This window comes from Periplaneta americana, chromosome 17 (genome assembly GCF_040183065.1).
Source record: "Periplaneta americana isolate PAMFEO1 chromosome 17, P.americana_PAMFEO1_priV1, whole genome shotgun sequence".
Classification (NCBI taxonomy): domain Eukaryota; kingdom Metazoa; phylum Arthropoda; class Insecta; order Blattodea; family Blattidae; genus Periplaneta; species Periplaneta americana.
Genome location: NC_091133.1, coordinates 129,171,461 through 129,191,734, shown reverse-complemented (window position 1 = coordinate 129,191,734; position 20,274 = coordinate 129,171,461). Strand labels below are relative to the sequence as shown.

At 36.3% G+C, this 20,274-nt stretch overlaps 1 protein-coding gene across 2 annotated transcripts in view; it reads left to right on the top strand.

The window, feature by feature from the left end:
• LOC138693018 (discoidin domain-containing receptor 2-like) overlaps positions 1–20,274 on the top strand; it is a 1,708,097-nt gene that overhangs the window by 1,222,803 nt on the left and 465,020 nt on the right. For both annotated transcript variants that reach the window (XM_069816529.1, XM_069816528.1), the window contains exon 8: positions 1,522–1,669. In XM_069816529.1, the coding sequence (XP_069672630.1) occupies positions 1,522–1,669 (148 nt within the window). The remainder of the gene's footprint in view (positions 1–1,521; positions 1,670–20,274) is intronic.

The following is a 20,274-nucleotide window of genomic DNA, read 5'->3' as shown; positions in this document are numbered from 1 at the left end:
CCTTGCACCGAACTCTTCTCTCGTTCACCATTCCTTCCAGTGCATCCTTCAGTAGGCAGTTTCTTTTCAGCCAGTGACCCAGCCAATTCCTTTTCCTCTACCTGATCAGTTTCAGCATCGATTTTTCTTCATCTACGCTTTCCAACACAGCTTCATTTCTTATTCTGTCTATCCACTTCACACGTTCCATTCCTCTCCATCCGTGGCTCTACAGCCCGTGAAGGGCCTAGACCAACCAGCCGGCTGCTGGCCTCACGCCCACATGCCGAAGCAGAATGGAGGTATCGTGTGGTTAGCACGATGATCCCCCCAGCCGTTATAGCTTCTATTATTCTTCTTCTCCATAGCCACATTTAAAATCCTTCTACTCGCGTCCCTTCACTTCGTTGTAATGTCCATGTTTCTGCCCCATAGAATGCCACACCCCACACAAAGCACTTCACTAGTCTCTTCCTTAGTTCTTTTTCCAGAAACCCGCAGAAGAAATGTCATAGCTATTTTTACTTTCGTGTGACGAATTTTTTCAGGTTTCTATTTATTTTGTGTGATGAAATACCACAACTATTTTCACTATTGAGTGACGAATTGTTTCTGTTTTCTGACGAAATTTCATAGATATTTTTACGTTCGTGTGACGAATTTTTCCAGTGTTATATTTCTTTCCTGAGACGAAATATCACAGTTATTTTCACTTTTGTGTGACATATTGTTCCAGTGTTGTTTCTTCATGACGAAATGTTACAGCTATTTTTACTTTTGTGTTACGAATTGTTCCAATGTTATTATTTCTTTCGTGTGACGAAATGCCAAGCTATTTTTACTTTGTGTGACTAATTGCTCCAGTGTTATATTTCTTTGTGTGACGAAATGCCACAGCTATTTTTACTTTTGTGTGACGAATTGTCCCCGTGTTATATTTCTTTTGTGCGACGAAATGCTATAGATATTTTTACTTTTGTGTGACGAATTGTTCCCGTGTTATATTTATTTGTGTAACTAAATGCTACAGATATTTTTACTTTTGTGTGACGAATTGTTCCAATGTTATTATTTATTTTGTGTGACGAAATGCCACAACTATTTTTACTTTTGTGTGACGAGTTGTTCCCGTGTTATATTTCTTTTGTGCGACGAAATGTCACAACTATTTTTACTTTTATGTGACGAAATGCCACAGGTATTTTTACTTTTGTGTGACGAATTGATCCCGTGTTATATTTCTTCTGTGTGACGAATTGTCACAACTATTTTTACTTTTGTGTGACGAAATGCCACAGCTATTTTTACTTTTGTGTGACGAATTGTTTCCGTGTTTTATTTCTTTGTGCGACGAAATGCTACAGCTGTTTTTACTTTTGTGTGACGAATTATTCCAGTATTATTATTTCTTTTGTGTGACGAAATGTCCGTGATAAGAGTTTTCGGGTACTAAACGGCTGGTCCGTACAATAGTAGTATATAAAGCACTAGATCTAGCACTGAAATACAAGCAGTGACAGCCCTGAGTGGTTCTGATTGCAGATCCTGAGCGGGAACAGCGACACGGCCACCGTGGTGAGTCACCGCCTCATGCCTCACGTGTACGCCAGCAAGGTGCGCGTCCTGCCATACAGCGTGCACCGTCGCACAGTCTGCCTGCGCGTCGAGCTGCGGGGGTGTCTGGCCGAGGGTGAGTACAGATGAGTTGTGCGTAGTGCAGCGTTATCCACGCTGGTCGGAATGTTGTGTACCGCATGATGATGAACCGTATGGCGAAAGAGAGAGTTCCAGCTTCAGTGTATCTAGCAGCTACTGTTTGATAATTCTTACCGAAACGAAGAAACTGCAGTTCAGACTCTTATTACATAAAATAAAGGTTAGTCACAAATAATAATCGTCACTCCTCTTGCACGAATCGGATAAATTTCACAATTTTTCAGCAACCCTAGAATTGGTTCGTCGAAAGCTGGCTACAGCTTTTGATAGTGTCCAGCTTCTATATGGGTCAGTAGACCTCAGGAAAGCGGCTATAATCTTTACGTTAATTAATAATAATGATAAAACAGACGTACGACAGTTTTTTAAATGTATGTTTTTATTCTTCAGTAATCATATCTTAGCACCTTTCTCGATTATTCAAATGCTGAATATCAAGTGAAAGAGTAGGGTTATTTTAATAATATCAAATTAAAGGTTTAGGTTATTTGAATAATATCAAATGGAAGGTTGGGGGTTATATGAATATTAAATGGAATGCTAGGATTATTTGAATAATATCAAATGAAAAGGTTGGGATTGTTTGAATAATATATCAAATGGAAGTGGTGGAGTTATTTGTATAATATCAAATGGAAGGGGTGGAATTATTTGAATAATATGAAATGGAAGGGGCTGGGGTTATTTGAATAATATCAAATGGGAGGGGGTAGGGTTATTTGAATCATATCAAATGGAAGGGATGGAGTAATTTTAATAATATCAAATGGAAGGGTTGAGGTTATTTGAAGAATATCAAATCGAAGAGGTGGGGTTATTTGAATACTAGCAAATGGAAGGTTGGGGTTATATTAATATTAAATGGAATGGTGGGATTATTTCAATAATATCAAATGGAAGGGTGGGATTGCTTGGTGAATATAAAATGGAAGTGGTGGAGTTATTTGAATAATATGAAATGGAAGGGGAGGAATATTTGAATAATATGACATGGAAGGGGTGGAATATTTGAATAATATGAAATGGAAGGGGTGAGGTTATTTAAATAATATCAAATGGAAGGGCTGGGGTAATTTTAATCATATCAAGTGGAAGGGGTGATGTTATTTGAATAATATCAAATCGAAGAGGTGGGGTTATTTGAATAATATCAAATGGAAGGGGTGAGACTATTTGAATAATGTTACATGGAAGTTGTGGGGTTATTTGAACAATATGAAATGGAAGGGTGGGGTTATTTGAATAATATCAAATGGAAGGGATGAGGTTAATTGAATAATATTACATGGAAGTTGTGGGGTTATTTGAATAATATGAAATGTAAGGGTGGAGTTATTTGAATAATATCAAATGGAAGGAGTGAGGTTACTTGAATAATATTGCATGGAAGTTGTGGGGTTATTTGAATAATATCGGTATCGTAATTGCTATTTTTAGCTCATACTTAGAGTACAAACATCGTGAGACTCTGCGATAATTTCAGATATTTTGCTTGGCGGACTGAACGTCAAATTTTCAGGAATCATTCCTCACATCTAGGAGATGATTCTTGTACATACAGTTTCGTAGGCTAAACTAGGGACAAGAACATAGAACTACAGACGAAAATAGTGTCGTTCAATATCGATGATAAATACATTACGGAGAATATTTCCTTTCCATCGTACACAGGCGTGTGAATCGCTCTTATGTCATGTTGCAGGAAACATTAATTTATTTTAAAATAAAAGGAAAGTTACAGCTTCTTTGTGTAGTTGCAGCATCGAGTTCTCACTCATTTTCCGTAGCTATTACAAAGTGTATCAAAGCTTCATATACACCATCACAAAATAAGCATTCTTAACAAAGGGTATGCACAAAATTAAACTGTCTGCAGTCTCTGTACACTTCAAAGGCAGATATTTAATTACACTCTGCATAGGGATGCTTATGGAAGCCAATAGATGCACTGCAAATTAGGTAACATCTCCACATGCGGAGTATGTCATGCCAGCGCTGTCACATAATGGCAGAGGAACCTGAGTGTTTTGAGTTGAGTTACCCGGAGTAGGCGATATCTACTGAAGGCTATACGAAATGTCTGAGTGGAGTATACCGTAATGAATAGGGACTGTACTTTCTCCAAGGAGGCTACAAGATTATGTAGGTATTACTGCGGTTTTTAAGTGAACGAGTGCGTGCATCTACCAAGCGAAGTACTTGACTGACGGCTCACGCGACTCTCGTTTCGTAAAGTGGGGCAGAAGAAAGCATGGGGCACTTTAACAATTACACTAACATTTACAATTTAAACTATTTACACTATGTACACTACAATACGCTATTTTTTACTATTTATACTATAATAAAGAATTTAAGACTACATTGACCAAACATTATTTACACTGTTATGTATGTATGTATGTATGTATGTATGTATGTATGTATGTATTTATTTACACTGCAAGTGGGCAAGCACTCGGTGGCAGTGGTATACACAATATAAACAATACACAATAAAATGACAAGCAATACACAATAAAATTTACAATACGCAATACAATTTTACAACACATATACAATTTTATACGCAATACAATAAGAATACACAATACAATTTAAGACAATAATAATAAAACATAAATAAAATACCTAATTTTACAACACAACCTACATAATTATGTATAGGTCCTACATAAGTTTCAATAGTCTTTCACTTTACTCTCATCTCATTCCCTGTAGTGGCACTATGACGCATTTCACTGACACTTTAGCACACATTTCACTGACACTCTGTAACACATTTCACTGACACTATAGAATACATTTCATTGACGCTATAAATTATCACTGATCGGAACTGTTCACTGCACTGTAAACCATAACTTCACTGACTCACCTCGCTTCACTGACACAACAGTTCAAATAAGTCAAATAATTACATCCTTATGCATACTTATAAACAGAATTACATTATGAACAGTGTTCTGTATTACAACGTAAGGTTTTTTATTTCATACTATTATAGCCTAGTTATTATGTAAATTGTGTACTGTAGTGTAAAAATAATGTTCCAGCTTGTAAACCTTCATGATAGTGTAATCATGGATGAATACATAATAGGATGCGAAACTTACTGAGTTTCCCGTAACACATACTAGAGGCACTGTTGTAGAAATTGATCTTGCTGCCACCTGTTGGGAGGAGGGGCGTTATTACATCTAGCAGCGCACCAAGTAGCGAAAAGAGTAACTAATTACTCCATGCATTTAGCAGCGCACCTGGTGACGAAAATGTTAAATTGCGCAGAAAGTATTCCCTCCCCCCCTCATCGATATTCAAAACTAACCCAATTTAAAATAAAACATTTACATTTTTATTCCTCACAGCATCTTCTACTGAAAATTCTTACCGGAGCCAACAGGAAGGTAAAAGAGACGATCTATTTTACACTACCCAATTAAAATATAACCAGACAGAGACAAAAAAATAAAGCAAAAGGTTAGATAATTGGGATTGTATTCTTTGGGTATTTATTGTACAGCGCAATGGAAAAGTCTGCAAGAACTACTTAGATAGTTCAATTTATTATATTACTATTACTTTACAATTCATTCAACAACACTATTTTACAACGTCCATAAACATCACTGTTTAATATACACTGCTTATACACACGTAGTATCACTTTATGTTCGCTTATTAGCAAGTTTCTGGCTGCCATCTTGTCTCTTCGAGCAATATCTCGAACGGATAAATAGAGAACTCTGAGTAATGTACCCAACACGTAATTCTAATGTTCACCACCTACAACGTTGGACGCTGATCACCTCATTTGAGCTCCCTGCCGCCAGATGGTGCCGATCGCAGTTTCGAATCCTATTTTATGTATATTTATCCATGGTGTAATAGTGAAAATAGAGTATTTTAGTGTGCATAATGTGAAGGACTATCGGACATTTATACTAGTTTGAAAAGCCGATTGTCAGAAAGACTGCTTTTCATCTCTAGAATAAGATCTTTCTTCAAATATTACTTTTGTAGATATTTATTTTAATATTTCAATATTCCTTCATTTTGTTAATAATTCCTTTGATCAAAATTATCTTATTTAACACAAAATTGTATTGTTTAACCCTTTAAAATTACATTTAACTAAACACATCTCCATTTACCTGTTATCATTATTATTATTATCATTATTTTATGCCTATTATTATTATTATTATTATTATTATTATTATTATTATTATTATTATTATTACTATTCCATTTTTCTAAATTCATATTATTTATATTCGATATCTATTTTTACATTGGTTGCGTGGAAAAAAAGGTCTTATGGCCTTAACTCTGCCAGTACCAGTAAAACATAAATCAAATAAGTAAATGCTTTAGATTGTAGAAAAGGTCATGGTAGTATCAAACTTTATCAATAGAATCCATTTTCAATAGTAATATTTTAACCAATTAATCGAACCGATTAAAATTATCGTGTGGTAACAGTCTTCGTCTTGTTGGCATTTATCTTCATCCCATACTCCTCACAGCTGTCATTTAGCTTCTGCAGCATATCCCTTAGTATTATCTCCTCTTCTGTTAACAACGCCATATCATCAGCAAATCTTATCATACACTTTATTCTTCTTCCTCCTACTATCATTCCTCCTATGTTCTGAAAACAGTACTTCACTCCTAACCACTGGTGTGTTTATTATTGTCACCATCATATTCCAGAGATTTTGCCATTCTCCATTTCCGACTTCACTCTCGCTAGAATTTTAAGCGGCACTCCATGACCTCGTGGTCAATCTTTCGAAGAACTAGCACTTAAGACAATGCGCGATAGACTTAAGAACACCCTTAATCATGTTGTATATAAGAGAGCTCTATAATTCTCGCCTACCCGATATGATTGTAGTCGTACACACAATGAAACTTCAATCCTCACCTGAGGTAATATTGACAAATGACAAATATCTCTGTGTTAGGCGGGATTCGCAACCCAGGATCCCGGCTTCTACGCAGTGCTGGTGCCGAACTTTAACAGCTGCACCCGCTGCGGTCCGCTTTAACTCTGAATTAATCAACACTAAATTTCAGCGTCGCCAACTCACTAACGAAGAGTGTAAATTATAGTTGCTGTACACAATGGAAAGCAATTTATTTCATTAAACAAACCATGTGGTGGTGATATTCATAATACCATACGACGCCACTGTTAAATGAATATTCTATATTAGCAGTAATTACTACCTGCTCAGGCCGTACGTGTACAGAGGGGCTAGGGTTTGATGCTGGGGAATGAAAGGGCGTTCTTCGGCTCATACTAGATTGACTTAACACATCTGTGTATCGTTCTTTTGTTATTTTATCCTTAATTTTAACATCTGCAAGTAGATTTGAAAGTTTAATTACAAATTTGTATTAGAACTGTCGATTTAATCTATTAATCGAACCGATTAACCGATAAAATATGGTTTTAAACACAAATCTGGCTTTTCAGGTGTAGGACTGTAAAACTGACTAATAATTTCAAGGGAAAAATTGTTCCAGGGTCGGATATCGAACCCGAGACCTTTGGCTGAGCGCGCTAACGCTCTACGACTGAGTTACCCAGAAACTATGTCAGATCCCGACTTAATTTTCCCCTTAGATTTCCCGGGGTCTGGTATAGTTCCGGGGAAGCTCAGTCGGTAGAGCGTTGGCGCTCTCAGCCAAAGGTTCCGGGTTCGACATTCAGTCCTGGAACAATTTTTCCCTTGAAATTATTCAAGTTTTAACCAATTAATCGAACCGATTAAAATTGAAGAGCCCACTGCAAGAATGATGGATGGATGGATGTCATTTGGAATACATTTTGCAGGAGAAACAATTGAATGTTTGAAATGCTTCTGCGCTCAAAGCTTAACTGTGATTTTCCGATCATTACTGGACAATGACTATCAGTGTTAATGCCATATAACTCTCTGTGTACATCCTATATGTCTTAAGCTATGCATTGCCAGTCTTGGTTCATTTTCGAAAAGAAAGTGACATCCATCATTTTTGCAGTGGACTCATCAATTATCGTGTGTTGAAGGAAACATAACTGTGTTGTGAAATTTGTGTGACACAAAACCTATGTATCATTTGGTTAGTAAATACTTACCGGTACGTTTAAGCTATGATTGGCACGTGACTAATGTGAAATGATATTCTCGTCTTCTTGCTTTAGAAAGGTATAGAAATAGTATTGTCAGTACAAAACTACGCACAAATCCCTCCTTATTAGCGTCACAAACTATCGAGAGGACGTACTGTGTATTGTATTTTATTTGCGGACGTTTTCCTTTGTCAAAATAACAACCCGAGGTTTCCTGGAAATTTGCATTTGGATGAGTACTAATGATCCACCTAATGGTATCTTTTGGAATTGAATATTGTTCGTCCACATGCTCCTTTGTCCATTAGTTGTACCGGGCGATTAAAAAATTGGGCGACATAGGCAAACTCCGTTTTTAGTGCAGATAGCGAAAAATTGTAAAAGGGGTAAGTTGTCAAAAATATGTAGTTTTGAATGTAACTTGCTTGAATTTTCAACGTAGAATGCACACTTGAGATTGAGTTTAGGCAAAACCTCTAGGCAAGAATGAAAATCCCTTGAATTCTTATGCCAAGGATGTAAAGAAATGTTTCTTTGCACTGTGAGAAGTACATGTCAACTATTTTTCTCCGTTAAATAGCGTATTTAAAATACGCTAGAATTAGCGGAAAAACCACTAATTTGGCAGCATTGGGACTAGCGAGTGTGTTGTACAGTGTACAAATTTAACGGTGTATTCTGTGTTGAAAATCATACACATTAGATTGAGTACTACATATTTCCAGTAATTTTCCCCTTTTTCCATTTTCCGTTATTTGTACTAATACCGGAGCTTGTCTATATCGCCGGAGTTTAGAATCACTCTGTATATGAAAATTTCATATACAGAGTGACTCTAGATTTTCAGTTCATCGTCAAAGATTGTGCGTGATCGCTGGTTATTCAGAGGTCAGTGTATTAAACGTTGTATACTTGTGAACTTTAGTTACAAATATGGCTTACGAAGCGTTGCGTATTTAAAGTAAAACGATTGTGGAAAGGTGACGGACAGGAAAACGGTGTTTTGTAAGAAATGCGGAAAATCGTTCAATTATAGTATTAGCACAGGTAGTCTACAATATCGTCTTAAACGTGTTCATCCTTTCCAAGGTGGCTCTACATCTACTAAGGTTGCTGCGTCCAGTTCACCTCAGTCAACGTTGAAGCACCTGATAGTGAAGTCTGTATCCTGTGTTAAAGAGATTGAAATGAGGTAATTTGTTTTAGCGTATTGACGTGTTTGGCTGGAGCATAGAGATGTGATTGTAAATAAATGTAAACTGGAAACCTCGAAAGTTTAGTGCTTCTTTTTATTTTTTTTATAGCTCTTTGCATTTATGTCTCGTGACGAGAATATTGTACGAAATGGAAATATAAAAATTGGAAATTTATCTTTTGAAGAGGTGGAGAAGTTCAAATATCTTGGAGTAACAGTAACAAATATAAATGATACTCGGGAGGAAATTAAGCACAGAATAAATACGGGAAATGCCTGTTATTATTCGGCTGAGGAGCTTTTCTCATCCAGTCTGCTGTCAAAAAATCTGAAAGTTAGAATTTTTTAAAACAGTTATATTACCGGTTGTTCTTTATGGTTGTGAAACTTGGTCTCTCACTTTGAGAGAGGAACATAGGTTAAGGGTGTTTGAGAATAAGGAAAATATCTGGGGATAAGAGGGATGAAGTTACAGGAGAATGGAGAAAGTTACACAACACAGAACTGCACGCATTGTATTCTTCACCTGACATAATTAGGAACATTAAATCCAGACGTTTGAGATGGGCAGGGCATGTAGCACATATGGGCGAATCCAGAAATGAATATAATAATAATAATAATAATAATAATGATTTATTTAACCTGGCAGAGTTAGAGTGTTAGTTCGGAGGCCGGAGGGAAAAAGACCTTTAGGGAGGCCGAGACGTAGATGGGAAGATAATATTAAAATGGATTTGAGGGAGGTGAGATATGGTGATAGAGAATGGATTAATCTTGCTCAGGATAGGGACCAATGGCGGGCTTATGTGAGGGCGGCAATGAACCTCCGGGTTCCTTAAAAGCCAATAAGTAAGTATAGCTCTTTGCATACATCATGAAGTTGATGAAATATCATCTCTTTCTGGAACATCACAGACAATGCAGGATGTAATACAAATTCATATCACTTCAACAAGAACTAATATAACCTGCTTTTATTTTGCATTTTCGGTATTTTATTGTGTATTGGTAATTTTTCAGGAAATGTTCTAGTTCTTATTGCATTTTTACCAACTTATGCTTACGAACGGACTTTTTTTACCGTTTAGGCTAGTCGTCGTATGTATTCGAAAATCTACTGCAGATTCCTTACGCAATTAGATTGCGTCTTAGAAGAATTTTCCTTATGGTTGCATCAGCCTCATCTCCTGTTCACGTGTCTTAGGTGCCTCCCGCATTCAACGCAACATAACAAATACTGCAGCCGCAGTGCCCGCAATCAGCATTTTGTATTTCACAAGTGAAGACGTAAAAATTTCTAAAGTGAAACAAAGCAAAGTCTTTTGCTACAGTTAGTGACTGAGTTTTGTGACAATGTATTTTCCACAGATGGAAATATATTATTTTGTTTGTATTTTACTATTAAAATTATGGCCATTTTGTTAAATTTTAATATTATATTTTAGAAATTTAACATCATCTCATAGGTAATTTTTCTGTGTTTTTTAGGTCATAACTTCCGAGCCCTAATCATCAGTATGAATAGCCCCTTAATATTATTTGCAATATACACAAATAAAATTATTATTATTATTTTTTTTTTTTTGTAAAAACGTGTGTTCTTCTTTATAGCTTATGAGATTATTGTAAAATGATATTAAGTGTTGTCGCCCTGAGTGGCGCAGTTGGTATAGCGCTGGTCTTCTATGCCCAAGGTAGGGTTCGATCCCTGCCCGGGTCGGTGACATTTAAGTGTGCTTAAATGCGACAGATTTAGTGGCATGTAAAAGAACTCCTGCGAGAAAAAATTCCGGCACACCGGCGATGCTGATATAACCTCGGCAGTTGCGAGCGTCGTTAAATAAACCATAATTCCTTTTATTAAGTGTTTAGTTCAGACTTGGTTTAACCAGTCGTTAATAGATTAAAGGCATCCGGTTAACCGATGAAGATTTTTAGCTCTAACCAACAGCTCTAATTTTTATCCTATTGGGATATGATATGACATGTGTAGCAACTAAAAATATTCTTATAGCCAATTTATAGTGAAAAAGGAGGATGAAGTGTCTTGAGAGTGGTCCTTTTCTCTACTAAAAACGCAAGTCAAAGCAATATCAATAAAAATATAACATACCTGAGACACAGCTGCATTGAAGACTTTGCTGCTACAACACTCCCTTACCTTTCCGAGCTCTAAATTCGAAACACACTTTTTTTTTAATCGTGATCTCTCGAGGAACAGCGCTTAGAAAACCTTGCCTTACACTGATTCTTAATCCTCTTATCCCGACGGGAACTTTAAGCACTCTATCAAAGTCGTGGAACTTTAATCTGATTAGTTTGTTGTCTGTCCTCTTCTACTTCATGTTGTCGAGATTATACATTTCACTCGACACATGGTGTCAGCACGATCCCTAGACTTCGTCTAAGAATACTCGGGTTAGTATACCAGCAGAGGACAAGCATTCCAACCCATAGCCATGATTCAATCTGTCTACATAAACGAACTATAGCCACTTATCCACACGGTATAAGAACCGAAATAAGACTGACGCTCATTGGGCGAGATTCATTCATCCATAGTGTTCTGCGCAAGGACAGTCCTTTGATGTCTACAGACAATAACTTCTCATTTTGTTTTCCTGGCTAATTTGCCGACTTCTAAAAGTTAAAAATATAACCGGAAAATAACTGGCTAACCTGTTATTTTTTGATCCGTTGATATCCATGGGATTAAAATAGTCTTAAAATAATAGGTTATTCTTTAATAACTTGTCATCTTAATTTGGACCATACAGGCCCTTTCACTGCACATACGAGGCGTGTTGTTAAAGTAAGTTCCAAAAGGGTGTAGTGAGTAAACGGGAAGATATATACAAACCATTTTTGTTGCATTGTATTCCCCACACTTCAATTACTTCTCAATATAATCTCCGCCATTATTGAGGCATTTATCAAGTCGTGGCACAAGTCTTTCTATCCCCTCATTGTAGAATTGCGATGCGAACCACTCTCGCACTGCTGTTTTCACTTCATCGTCGCCATCAAAACGTTGACCACCGAGGAACTTCTTGAGGTGCAGGAAGAGATGAAAGTCACTCGGAGCCAAATCCGGGCTGTAGGGGGGATGGTCAATTTGTTCCCAGCCAAATTTCGAGGTGAGATTTTGGGTGTCACTAGCTGTGTGTGGCCGAGCGTTGTCATGAAGCAACACAACTCCGTCGGTCAGCATCCCAGGTCTCTTGTTCTGGATTGCGCGACGGAGCTTCTTCAAGGTCTGTCAATAGGTTTCTCTATTAATGGTTTCACCCCGAGGCAAGAATTCGATGAGTAGGACTCCTTTTCTGTCCCAAAAAACAATGCACATGATCTTGCTTGTTGACATGGTTTGTTTGAATTTATTTTTCCTTGGCGATGCAGTGTGTCTCCATTCCATGGACTGCTGCTTCGATTCGGGTGTCATTTGAGACACCAAAGTCTCGTCACCGTCACGATATGGTCGAGAAACTCATCGCCTTGCTCACTGTAACGTGTGAGAAAGCTCAATGCACTGGAAGCTCGTTTGGTTTTGTGTTCCTCGGTGAACATCTTGGGTATCCATCGTGAGCACAATTTTCGATATCGTAATCGATCTGTCATAATTTTATAGAAAACACTCCGCGACATTTGTGGAAAATTCAAGGAAAGCGAAGAAATTGTGAACCTCCTGTCCTCATGAATTTTTTCATCGACAGAACGCACCAAATCGTCATTGATCAAAGATGGCCGACCGGTACGCTGCTCGTCATGCACAGAGACGCGCCCCTCGTTGAACTTCCTAACCCATCTCCTGACCATTCCATCACTTATGGCATCATCACCATACACCTCACAAAGTTGACGATAAATGTCAGCTGGTTTGATGTTTCTCGCATTCAAGAAACGGATAACAGACTGCATCTCACAGTCGGCGGGGTGCTCGATCACTTTAAACATTTCAACTGATCACAACTAACCACACACACGGACTGAAGCTCTGAAACTGCATGCACAGCTTGCCTGAGGACTGAAGAAGAAAACACGCATGCGCAAAATAACGATTGCAGCGATGCCACAGCTATAATTGAAAACGGAACTTACTTTACGAACACGCCTCGTACCTTTCAATACGTCACTATATTCAACCACGTCGTTTGGACATTTTTATTAGATCATTCGGTCATGTGATCTTTATGGTATTCTACCATTATTCCAATTACACTAGTTCATAATGGATGTTATCTTTGGAAAGCGTTTTTCAACCATTACAAGTGATAACTACAGTTTTATATTAATTTTTCAAAGCTTTGGCTTCCTCTCCTTTTCACCATGACTTTATGATCCGTTTCAAGGTAAAAGTTCTGGATTCATCAAGGACTATTAAAAATGCGTGTCTAAAACATTTTGAAGAATGTCGACCCTTAATTTTGGCGTGGTAATTCAAAGTTTGTTGTTCTTCTCCAAGAAATGTCAATCTTACACAATTACCTCGTCACTGTGTCTTATATTTCCCAATTACATGAATTACATTTTCATTCCTCAACCATTCCTCGCGTTCACTTCCCATTTTGTGTTTCTTGCTCCGCTAATCAAGAAGCCCATAAAATACATCCGTGCTGCTGGCTGACATTTTTTATCTGCAGTCTTGGAACCCATGTTCCGCTGCCATATTTTAAGCTGGCCTAGATTTTACATCATGAAGGCGTTGTTTTACTTTCTAATTTTATTATTCTCCATTCTGGCTATTCGTGTGTACGTCTTGAGTCGCAAAAATTTTATCTCCGTTCCTGGATTAGACCGACATCTTTTCATTGCGGCTCAGCGTACAGCTGGGATTTATCATTCCGTAGAATTCCAGGCATTAACCGGAGTGCAGTGGTGGTGAGCACAGGAAAATGTCCCATTTCTAGACAAATTTCCCACCTCTTACACAGAAAAGGGAACTTGGGAAATATTGAACTTTGAAGTTAGAGAAAATTGGATGATTTGAAAATATAAAACAAAATTGAAAACATAAATTATGACATTCTATCTGATAAATTAAAACGAATAGAATTAAGTTAGAGGAGAGTCGGGTAGTCTCGGACATCGGGTAATATCGGACAGTGCGTTTCTTTCATCTACCACCATATGGTAGTACCTGAATGACATGGTTACGTTTCTCTATGTGACATCACAGAAACGTAATCCTGTCAATCAGGTACTATCATCGTGTTGTAGATGAAAGAAACTCACTGTCCGATATTACCCGATGTCCGATACTACCCGACTTTCCCCTATAACTATTTAACCTTCACATATCCATTCATCAAATTCAAGTTCGCTTGGTCTAGATCTGTTATATCTATGCAAGAGATAGTAAATATAAACACCTTAAAAACAATATACTTTGCATACTTCCACTCGATAATGAGCTTTGGAATAATATTCTGGGGAAATTCTACAGATAGTGACAGTGTATTCCTACTACAAAAAATAGTAATTAGAATAATAGTAGATGCCAAATCTAGGGAATCCTGCAGGACCATTTTAAAAAAACTACAAATAATGTCCATGGCTTGTCAGTATATTTTTTAATTGAGGGGAGAGGATGGTATTTTTTGGTGAAAAATGAGTAAATTAAAAAAAAATTCTTTAAAATACTCTGTGATATGTGTGGAATGCATAGCATAACATTTTGTGGGTATTTGTGCCCTTATCGGTTGTTGAGTCGCCATTTTTAAACTTCCTGCGTTATGGATTTTTAAACCACGAGCCCACTTTTATTCTTGTTTCCGATAAATTAAATTTTCCAAAAAAAATTTTTTTTTCTTTAAAATACTCTTTGATATGTGTGGAATGCATTGCGTAATATTTTGTGGGTATTTGTGCCCTTATCGGTTGTTGAGTCGCCATTTTTAAACTTCCTGCGTTATGGATTTTTAAACCACGAGCCCACTTTTATTCTTGTTTCCGATAAATTAAATTTTCCAAAAAAAAATTTTTTTCTTTAAAATACTCTTTGATATGTGTGGAATGCATTGCGTAATATTTTGTGGGTATTTGTGCCCTTATCGGATGTTGAGACGTCATTTTTAAACTTCCTGCGCTATGGATTTTTAAATCACTCGCCCGCTTTTATCGGTTTCCAGTAACTTCATTTTTTTTTTTTTTTTTGCTACATTGCCAGGCAAAAATGGATATAATTTCTGAACTATTAAAGATACATGCATGAAATTTAACACACATTCTTTAGACTATTAGGAAACTTTTCTCTGTAACAGAATTGTGTTAATTGATTTCATTTTAAAAATACGTCCGTTTGTTTGCAAGAAAGGAAATCAGAAAATTGTTATTAAATTTTAATTGTTTATTTTGCAATCGTAGGGACTAATATAAAAATTCTGTTACAGATAGTTTGTAGAACATGCTTTTGGAAATACGTTGCAAAAAATGTTTGAATCTATCTTTAAAAACGTTGTAGATATATCGATTTTAGTACAATCCTGCATTGGGTATATTTTTTTCAAATTTGGGCCCCCAAATAATTTTTTCAAAATATTTGTATTTGATTGAGTTCCTACAGCTATGAGCTCTCTACTTACAAAAAATTAATATTTTACACCAAATAGGATAAACGTTTTAAAAAAGTACCATCCTCTCCCATTAATAAACTTTCTCGTATGTAACCGCGAAAAATTTGTAACTAATTCAACAGTTTATAGTATAAATACTCCTTAAAATGACTTTCATACTCCATCGGCAAGTCTATCGTGCTATCAAAAACGAGTGCGTTATATGGCAGTAAATATTTGTAATAGCCTCCCTATGGATATAAAAAATCAAACTCAAAACATAAGATTATTTAGGGCCAAATTAAAGAAGTACCTAATATGTTACGCCTTGTATCCTGTAGATGAATTCATGAAATTGAACAACGCTGAATGAATATTTCTATCTCGTACTCAGAATTCCAGAGTCGTGGACTCTTGTGAGGCGTTAAAGGTTTTTGAATTTATTTCAATCCACATGTCCACGTATTTTTTCTATATTTTTCCATGAGGGCCTACATCGTTCATAAATTCTGCAATTTTTCCGACTTAACTTCAAACTGAACTCAAATCCACATATACTCAGAACTGAGTCTGCTACTAACCATACTCAGAATAACATGAGAAAGAACTTATAAAAATGAGAATATAGTAGCTTTTATTCTTACCAAATATCTATATATATATAATTTGAACTGGTAATGGAAATTACGGGAAAACGACTGAACGGATTTTAATAAATGACCCCTCATTTTGAAGCTCGGAACTCAAAGTTTTTCAGAAAAATAGTAGTTTTCAGTGAAATGTCAATTTTTCAACATAATTTTCCTATGTTCCAAAATCCATCTGTCGTCAGTTTTGAGAACTAACTAATCTAGCTAATTGCGTTACATATTTGTTTTGGAACTTTATCAATAAATTGAAATTAAAAAAAAAATTTCATAATAAAACAAAACACACACTACAGTAAACAATATTACACGAAGGCCATGATCTGCAAGAATGCTTACATATTTAGAGCTCAAATTAAATTGGTTATTAAAAACTTGAAAACTTACTAAAAATAATTTACAGGTTCGATTCTGTGGTGTGTAATTTTCTGAGTACAGCTGTGTATTAGATATTAAAAACTACAAAACTTGAGGTGGTTTGATGACATTACCATTAGAATTGAAATATTATTCTAGTTAATGCCATGATGTGACTATTTTTCATTATTTGTACATATTAATACTATATTGATATGAAAGTGAAATGTTTTCTGGTTATATAAGTTATATGTAGAGAATAACTTAAATTAGATTTTGATTTCTATATTTTACTGAGTGGCGGCTATATAGTATATGTTACTGAACGCTATAGCCCTAAAACTTACGTAAGATATTATTATTAAAAATCAAATATTTTTATAGTTATTAATGAAGTCGGGTTGGGCTTTTTCATATATTTAATGGCGGTGTGGTGTAGATATTTATATGCGTAGTTCTCTTCAGTATTGGCTCGAGAGAGAGAGAGAGAGAGAGAGAGAGTATCTTTCATTATTATGGAAGCAAATAACTTTCAGAATATCTGGTATTCTTCATTGAAAATAAATCTGAAAGATGTTTATTTAAACGTCTAATGAACTTAGTTTGCAGCTTTTGCTGCACAAGCCACTAGTAAGTATCAATTCTGTACAAGATGGATACTTGAGTATATTGTACTATGCTTCCATGTTATGAGTGTCTAATGAAAAATGAGTAGGTACTCAAATGTTTTTATTCTTACTAACAAGAGTATTTACTAAAAAGAGTCTAGCATATAGGCCTACTATATACTCATTTTTATTCACATCACCCAATGTCTTGATACTGTTAACGATTCTTTACCATTTATTTGCGTTTTGTTTTCCATAAACATGATTTCTTCTTGAATTTTCTCGGTGCGCAGTGCATGTCTCGGATATGTAATTACGCCCCTTGTCTTCACATTGCGCTCTGTATAATTTTGAAAGTATGCCTCCAGCGATACTCGTACGTGGCGGAGACTATTGTATACGCATTAAGCACACGTTTTAGTGCCAATTATAATCTACGCGGAACTCGAGAATGGCGGAAACAGACATTCACGAAGTCGTAACGCTCGCAACATAAATAAATTTACTTTCCGCTGTGCATCTGGATATTAATTGGCTCCATGTAGAGGAATTTATATGAAGACGACGGAGGGCGTCATCAGCGTGACGCGGCGTCACAAGAAGCAGGTGCCGCTGCCTCCTCGTATTTTATTCACGTTCTTAGAGTGTAATAACTGCTACAAGACGAATTATGAACGCTCCAGGGCTCGCTGCTGCGCAATCACGGGTTATCAAGTGGAACGAAACAGCCCTGCCTCGTGCAGTAATTAGTCTGTACCCATGCAACTGTGTCCTTCCGCTTGTGAAGCTATGGTGGAATAAAATTATTCACTGACGAAAACAAGCCCATCAGCTGATTTCAGTCAATAGCTATATTTATTAACTGTCGAAGACTTCTATTACTCGCAGTGTTTTCCCAAATGCACAATTGAATATCTCTCCAGAACAGCGACCTCAAGCTGGCACTCAATGAGTACATAGAGTATTTCCCCTCCGTTACCCCTTCTACCACTCTCTCAAGCTCACCCCCGCTACGCGCACTGTTTACTTAAAATTACGTATAGAGAATTCCACTTTAAGAAAATAGCATTGAACATGGAGGCTGTTCCAGCAACTATTTATAAGTATTTTTCTTGAGAACTGGGAATTAATTAGTTTAATTTAATTCATAGAACATAATTTAATTGAGAACTAGATCGATTTCGTGTGCTAAAATTGTGTTACACCTCTAAAATTACCATATGTTTAATTTACTAATAACAGGGTTACACCTAAATTGATGAAATAGTCTCCCTCTCTCTTGCCAAAGATCTCCGCTGAAAAACATGACGGACAAGTAGGGGTGGTACAGTAAGCACTTCTTAACATTTAATAACGGTAAACTTGTGCTGCACATAATCTTAAGTCTGTATTATAACCACTTCTTAACCCAATAAAATAACAGTTTTATTATTATTATTATTATTATTATTATTATTATTATTATTATTATTATTATACTTGGAATGTACTATAAGCAGTAACATGAGCTGCTGTCAGGAAGTCAAAAGGAGAATACCAATGACAAAGGAAGCGTTTAAAAGAAAAAGGACCTCTGGAGAAGGAACTAAGGACGAGACTAGTGAAGTGCTTTGTGTGGAGTGTAGCATTGTATGGAGCAGAAACATGGACATTACGGCGAAGTGAAGAGAAGTGAATAGAAGCATTTGAAATGTGGATATGGAGAAGGATGGAGCGTGTGAAATGGACAGACAGAGTAAGAAAGGAAGTTGTGTTAGAAAAAGTAGATCAAGAAAGAATGATGCTGAAACTGATCAGAAAGAGGAAAAGGAATTGGCTGGGTCACTGGTTGAGAAGAAACTGCCTTCTGAAGGATGCACTGGAAGGAATGGTGAACGGGAGAAGAGTTCGATGCAGAAGAAGATAGCGGATGATAGACGACATTTAGGGTGCTATTCAAAGACATTTCGCAGCACGCGCTACGAGCGTACTAAGCTAGCCCCGGCTGTCCACTGGGTACTTGTACAGAATTAAAATCATATCCTATCGCTAACACTGGTTTATGAATACGAAAAACGCTGATCATTCACCGGAAGCCCGCGCTAAAAATGTCTATGAATTCGGCCCTAAGATATATGGACCATATGCGGAGAGAAAGAGGAAGGCGGAAAATAGGGAAGAGTGGAGAATGCTGGGTTTGCAGTGAAATATTTCTCCTTGGGCAGAACACTACGAATGAATTATTATTATTATTATTATTATTATTATCATTATTATTATTATCATTATTATTATTATTATTATTATTATTATTATTATTATTATTACTACTACTATTATTTGTAATTGCAGCAACTTTTTAAGTCCCTGAAACTGTATTTTAATGCGTACTTTCAATCATTATGGAGCCTAGTTGAGGTGTCTGAAAGTTGGTTAATGGCCTAAATATCCGAAGTCTAGTTATAATTTTTATAAGATATAACGTATGTTTTTGCAGGCATCATTGTGGCATTAACAGGTTATTTTTATCATTTCAACGGATTCAACGTATCATCTTGTGCGATAAACTTGCTAGAACGCTGTACGTGTTAGGAAAAGAGTGAGATAGAGATACTATACCTCACTCGTTCTACTAGCGGAGGCATCTTGCGGCAACAGTGTACTAGCCAAGACTCGTAAGACCAATGATTTTTTCATAAGGTGGAATACTCTATAGTTTTGAAACTTTTTCTTAAGGTGGAATACTCTATAGTTTTGAAACTTTTTCTTAAGGTGGAATACTCTATAGTTTTGAAACTTTTTCTTAAGGTGGAATACTCTATAGTTTTGAAACTTTTTTCTTAAGGTGGAATACTCTATAGTTTTGAAACTTTTTTCTTAAGGTGGAATACTCTATAGTTTTGAAACTTTTTCTTAAGGTGGAATACTCTATAGTTTTGAAACTTTTTCTTAATGTGGAATACTCTATAGTTTTGAAACTTTTTCTTAAGGTGGAATACTCTATAGTTTTGAAACTTTTTCTTAAGGTGGAATACTCTATAGTTTTGAAACTTTTTCTTAAGGTGGAATACTCTATAGTTTTGAAACTTTTTCATAAGGTGGAATACTCTATAGT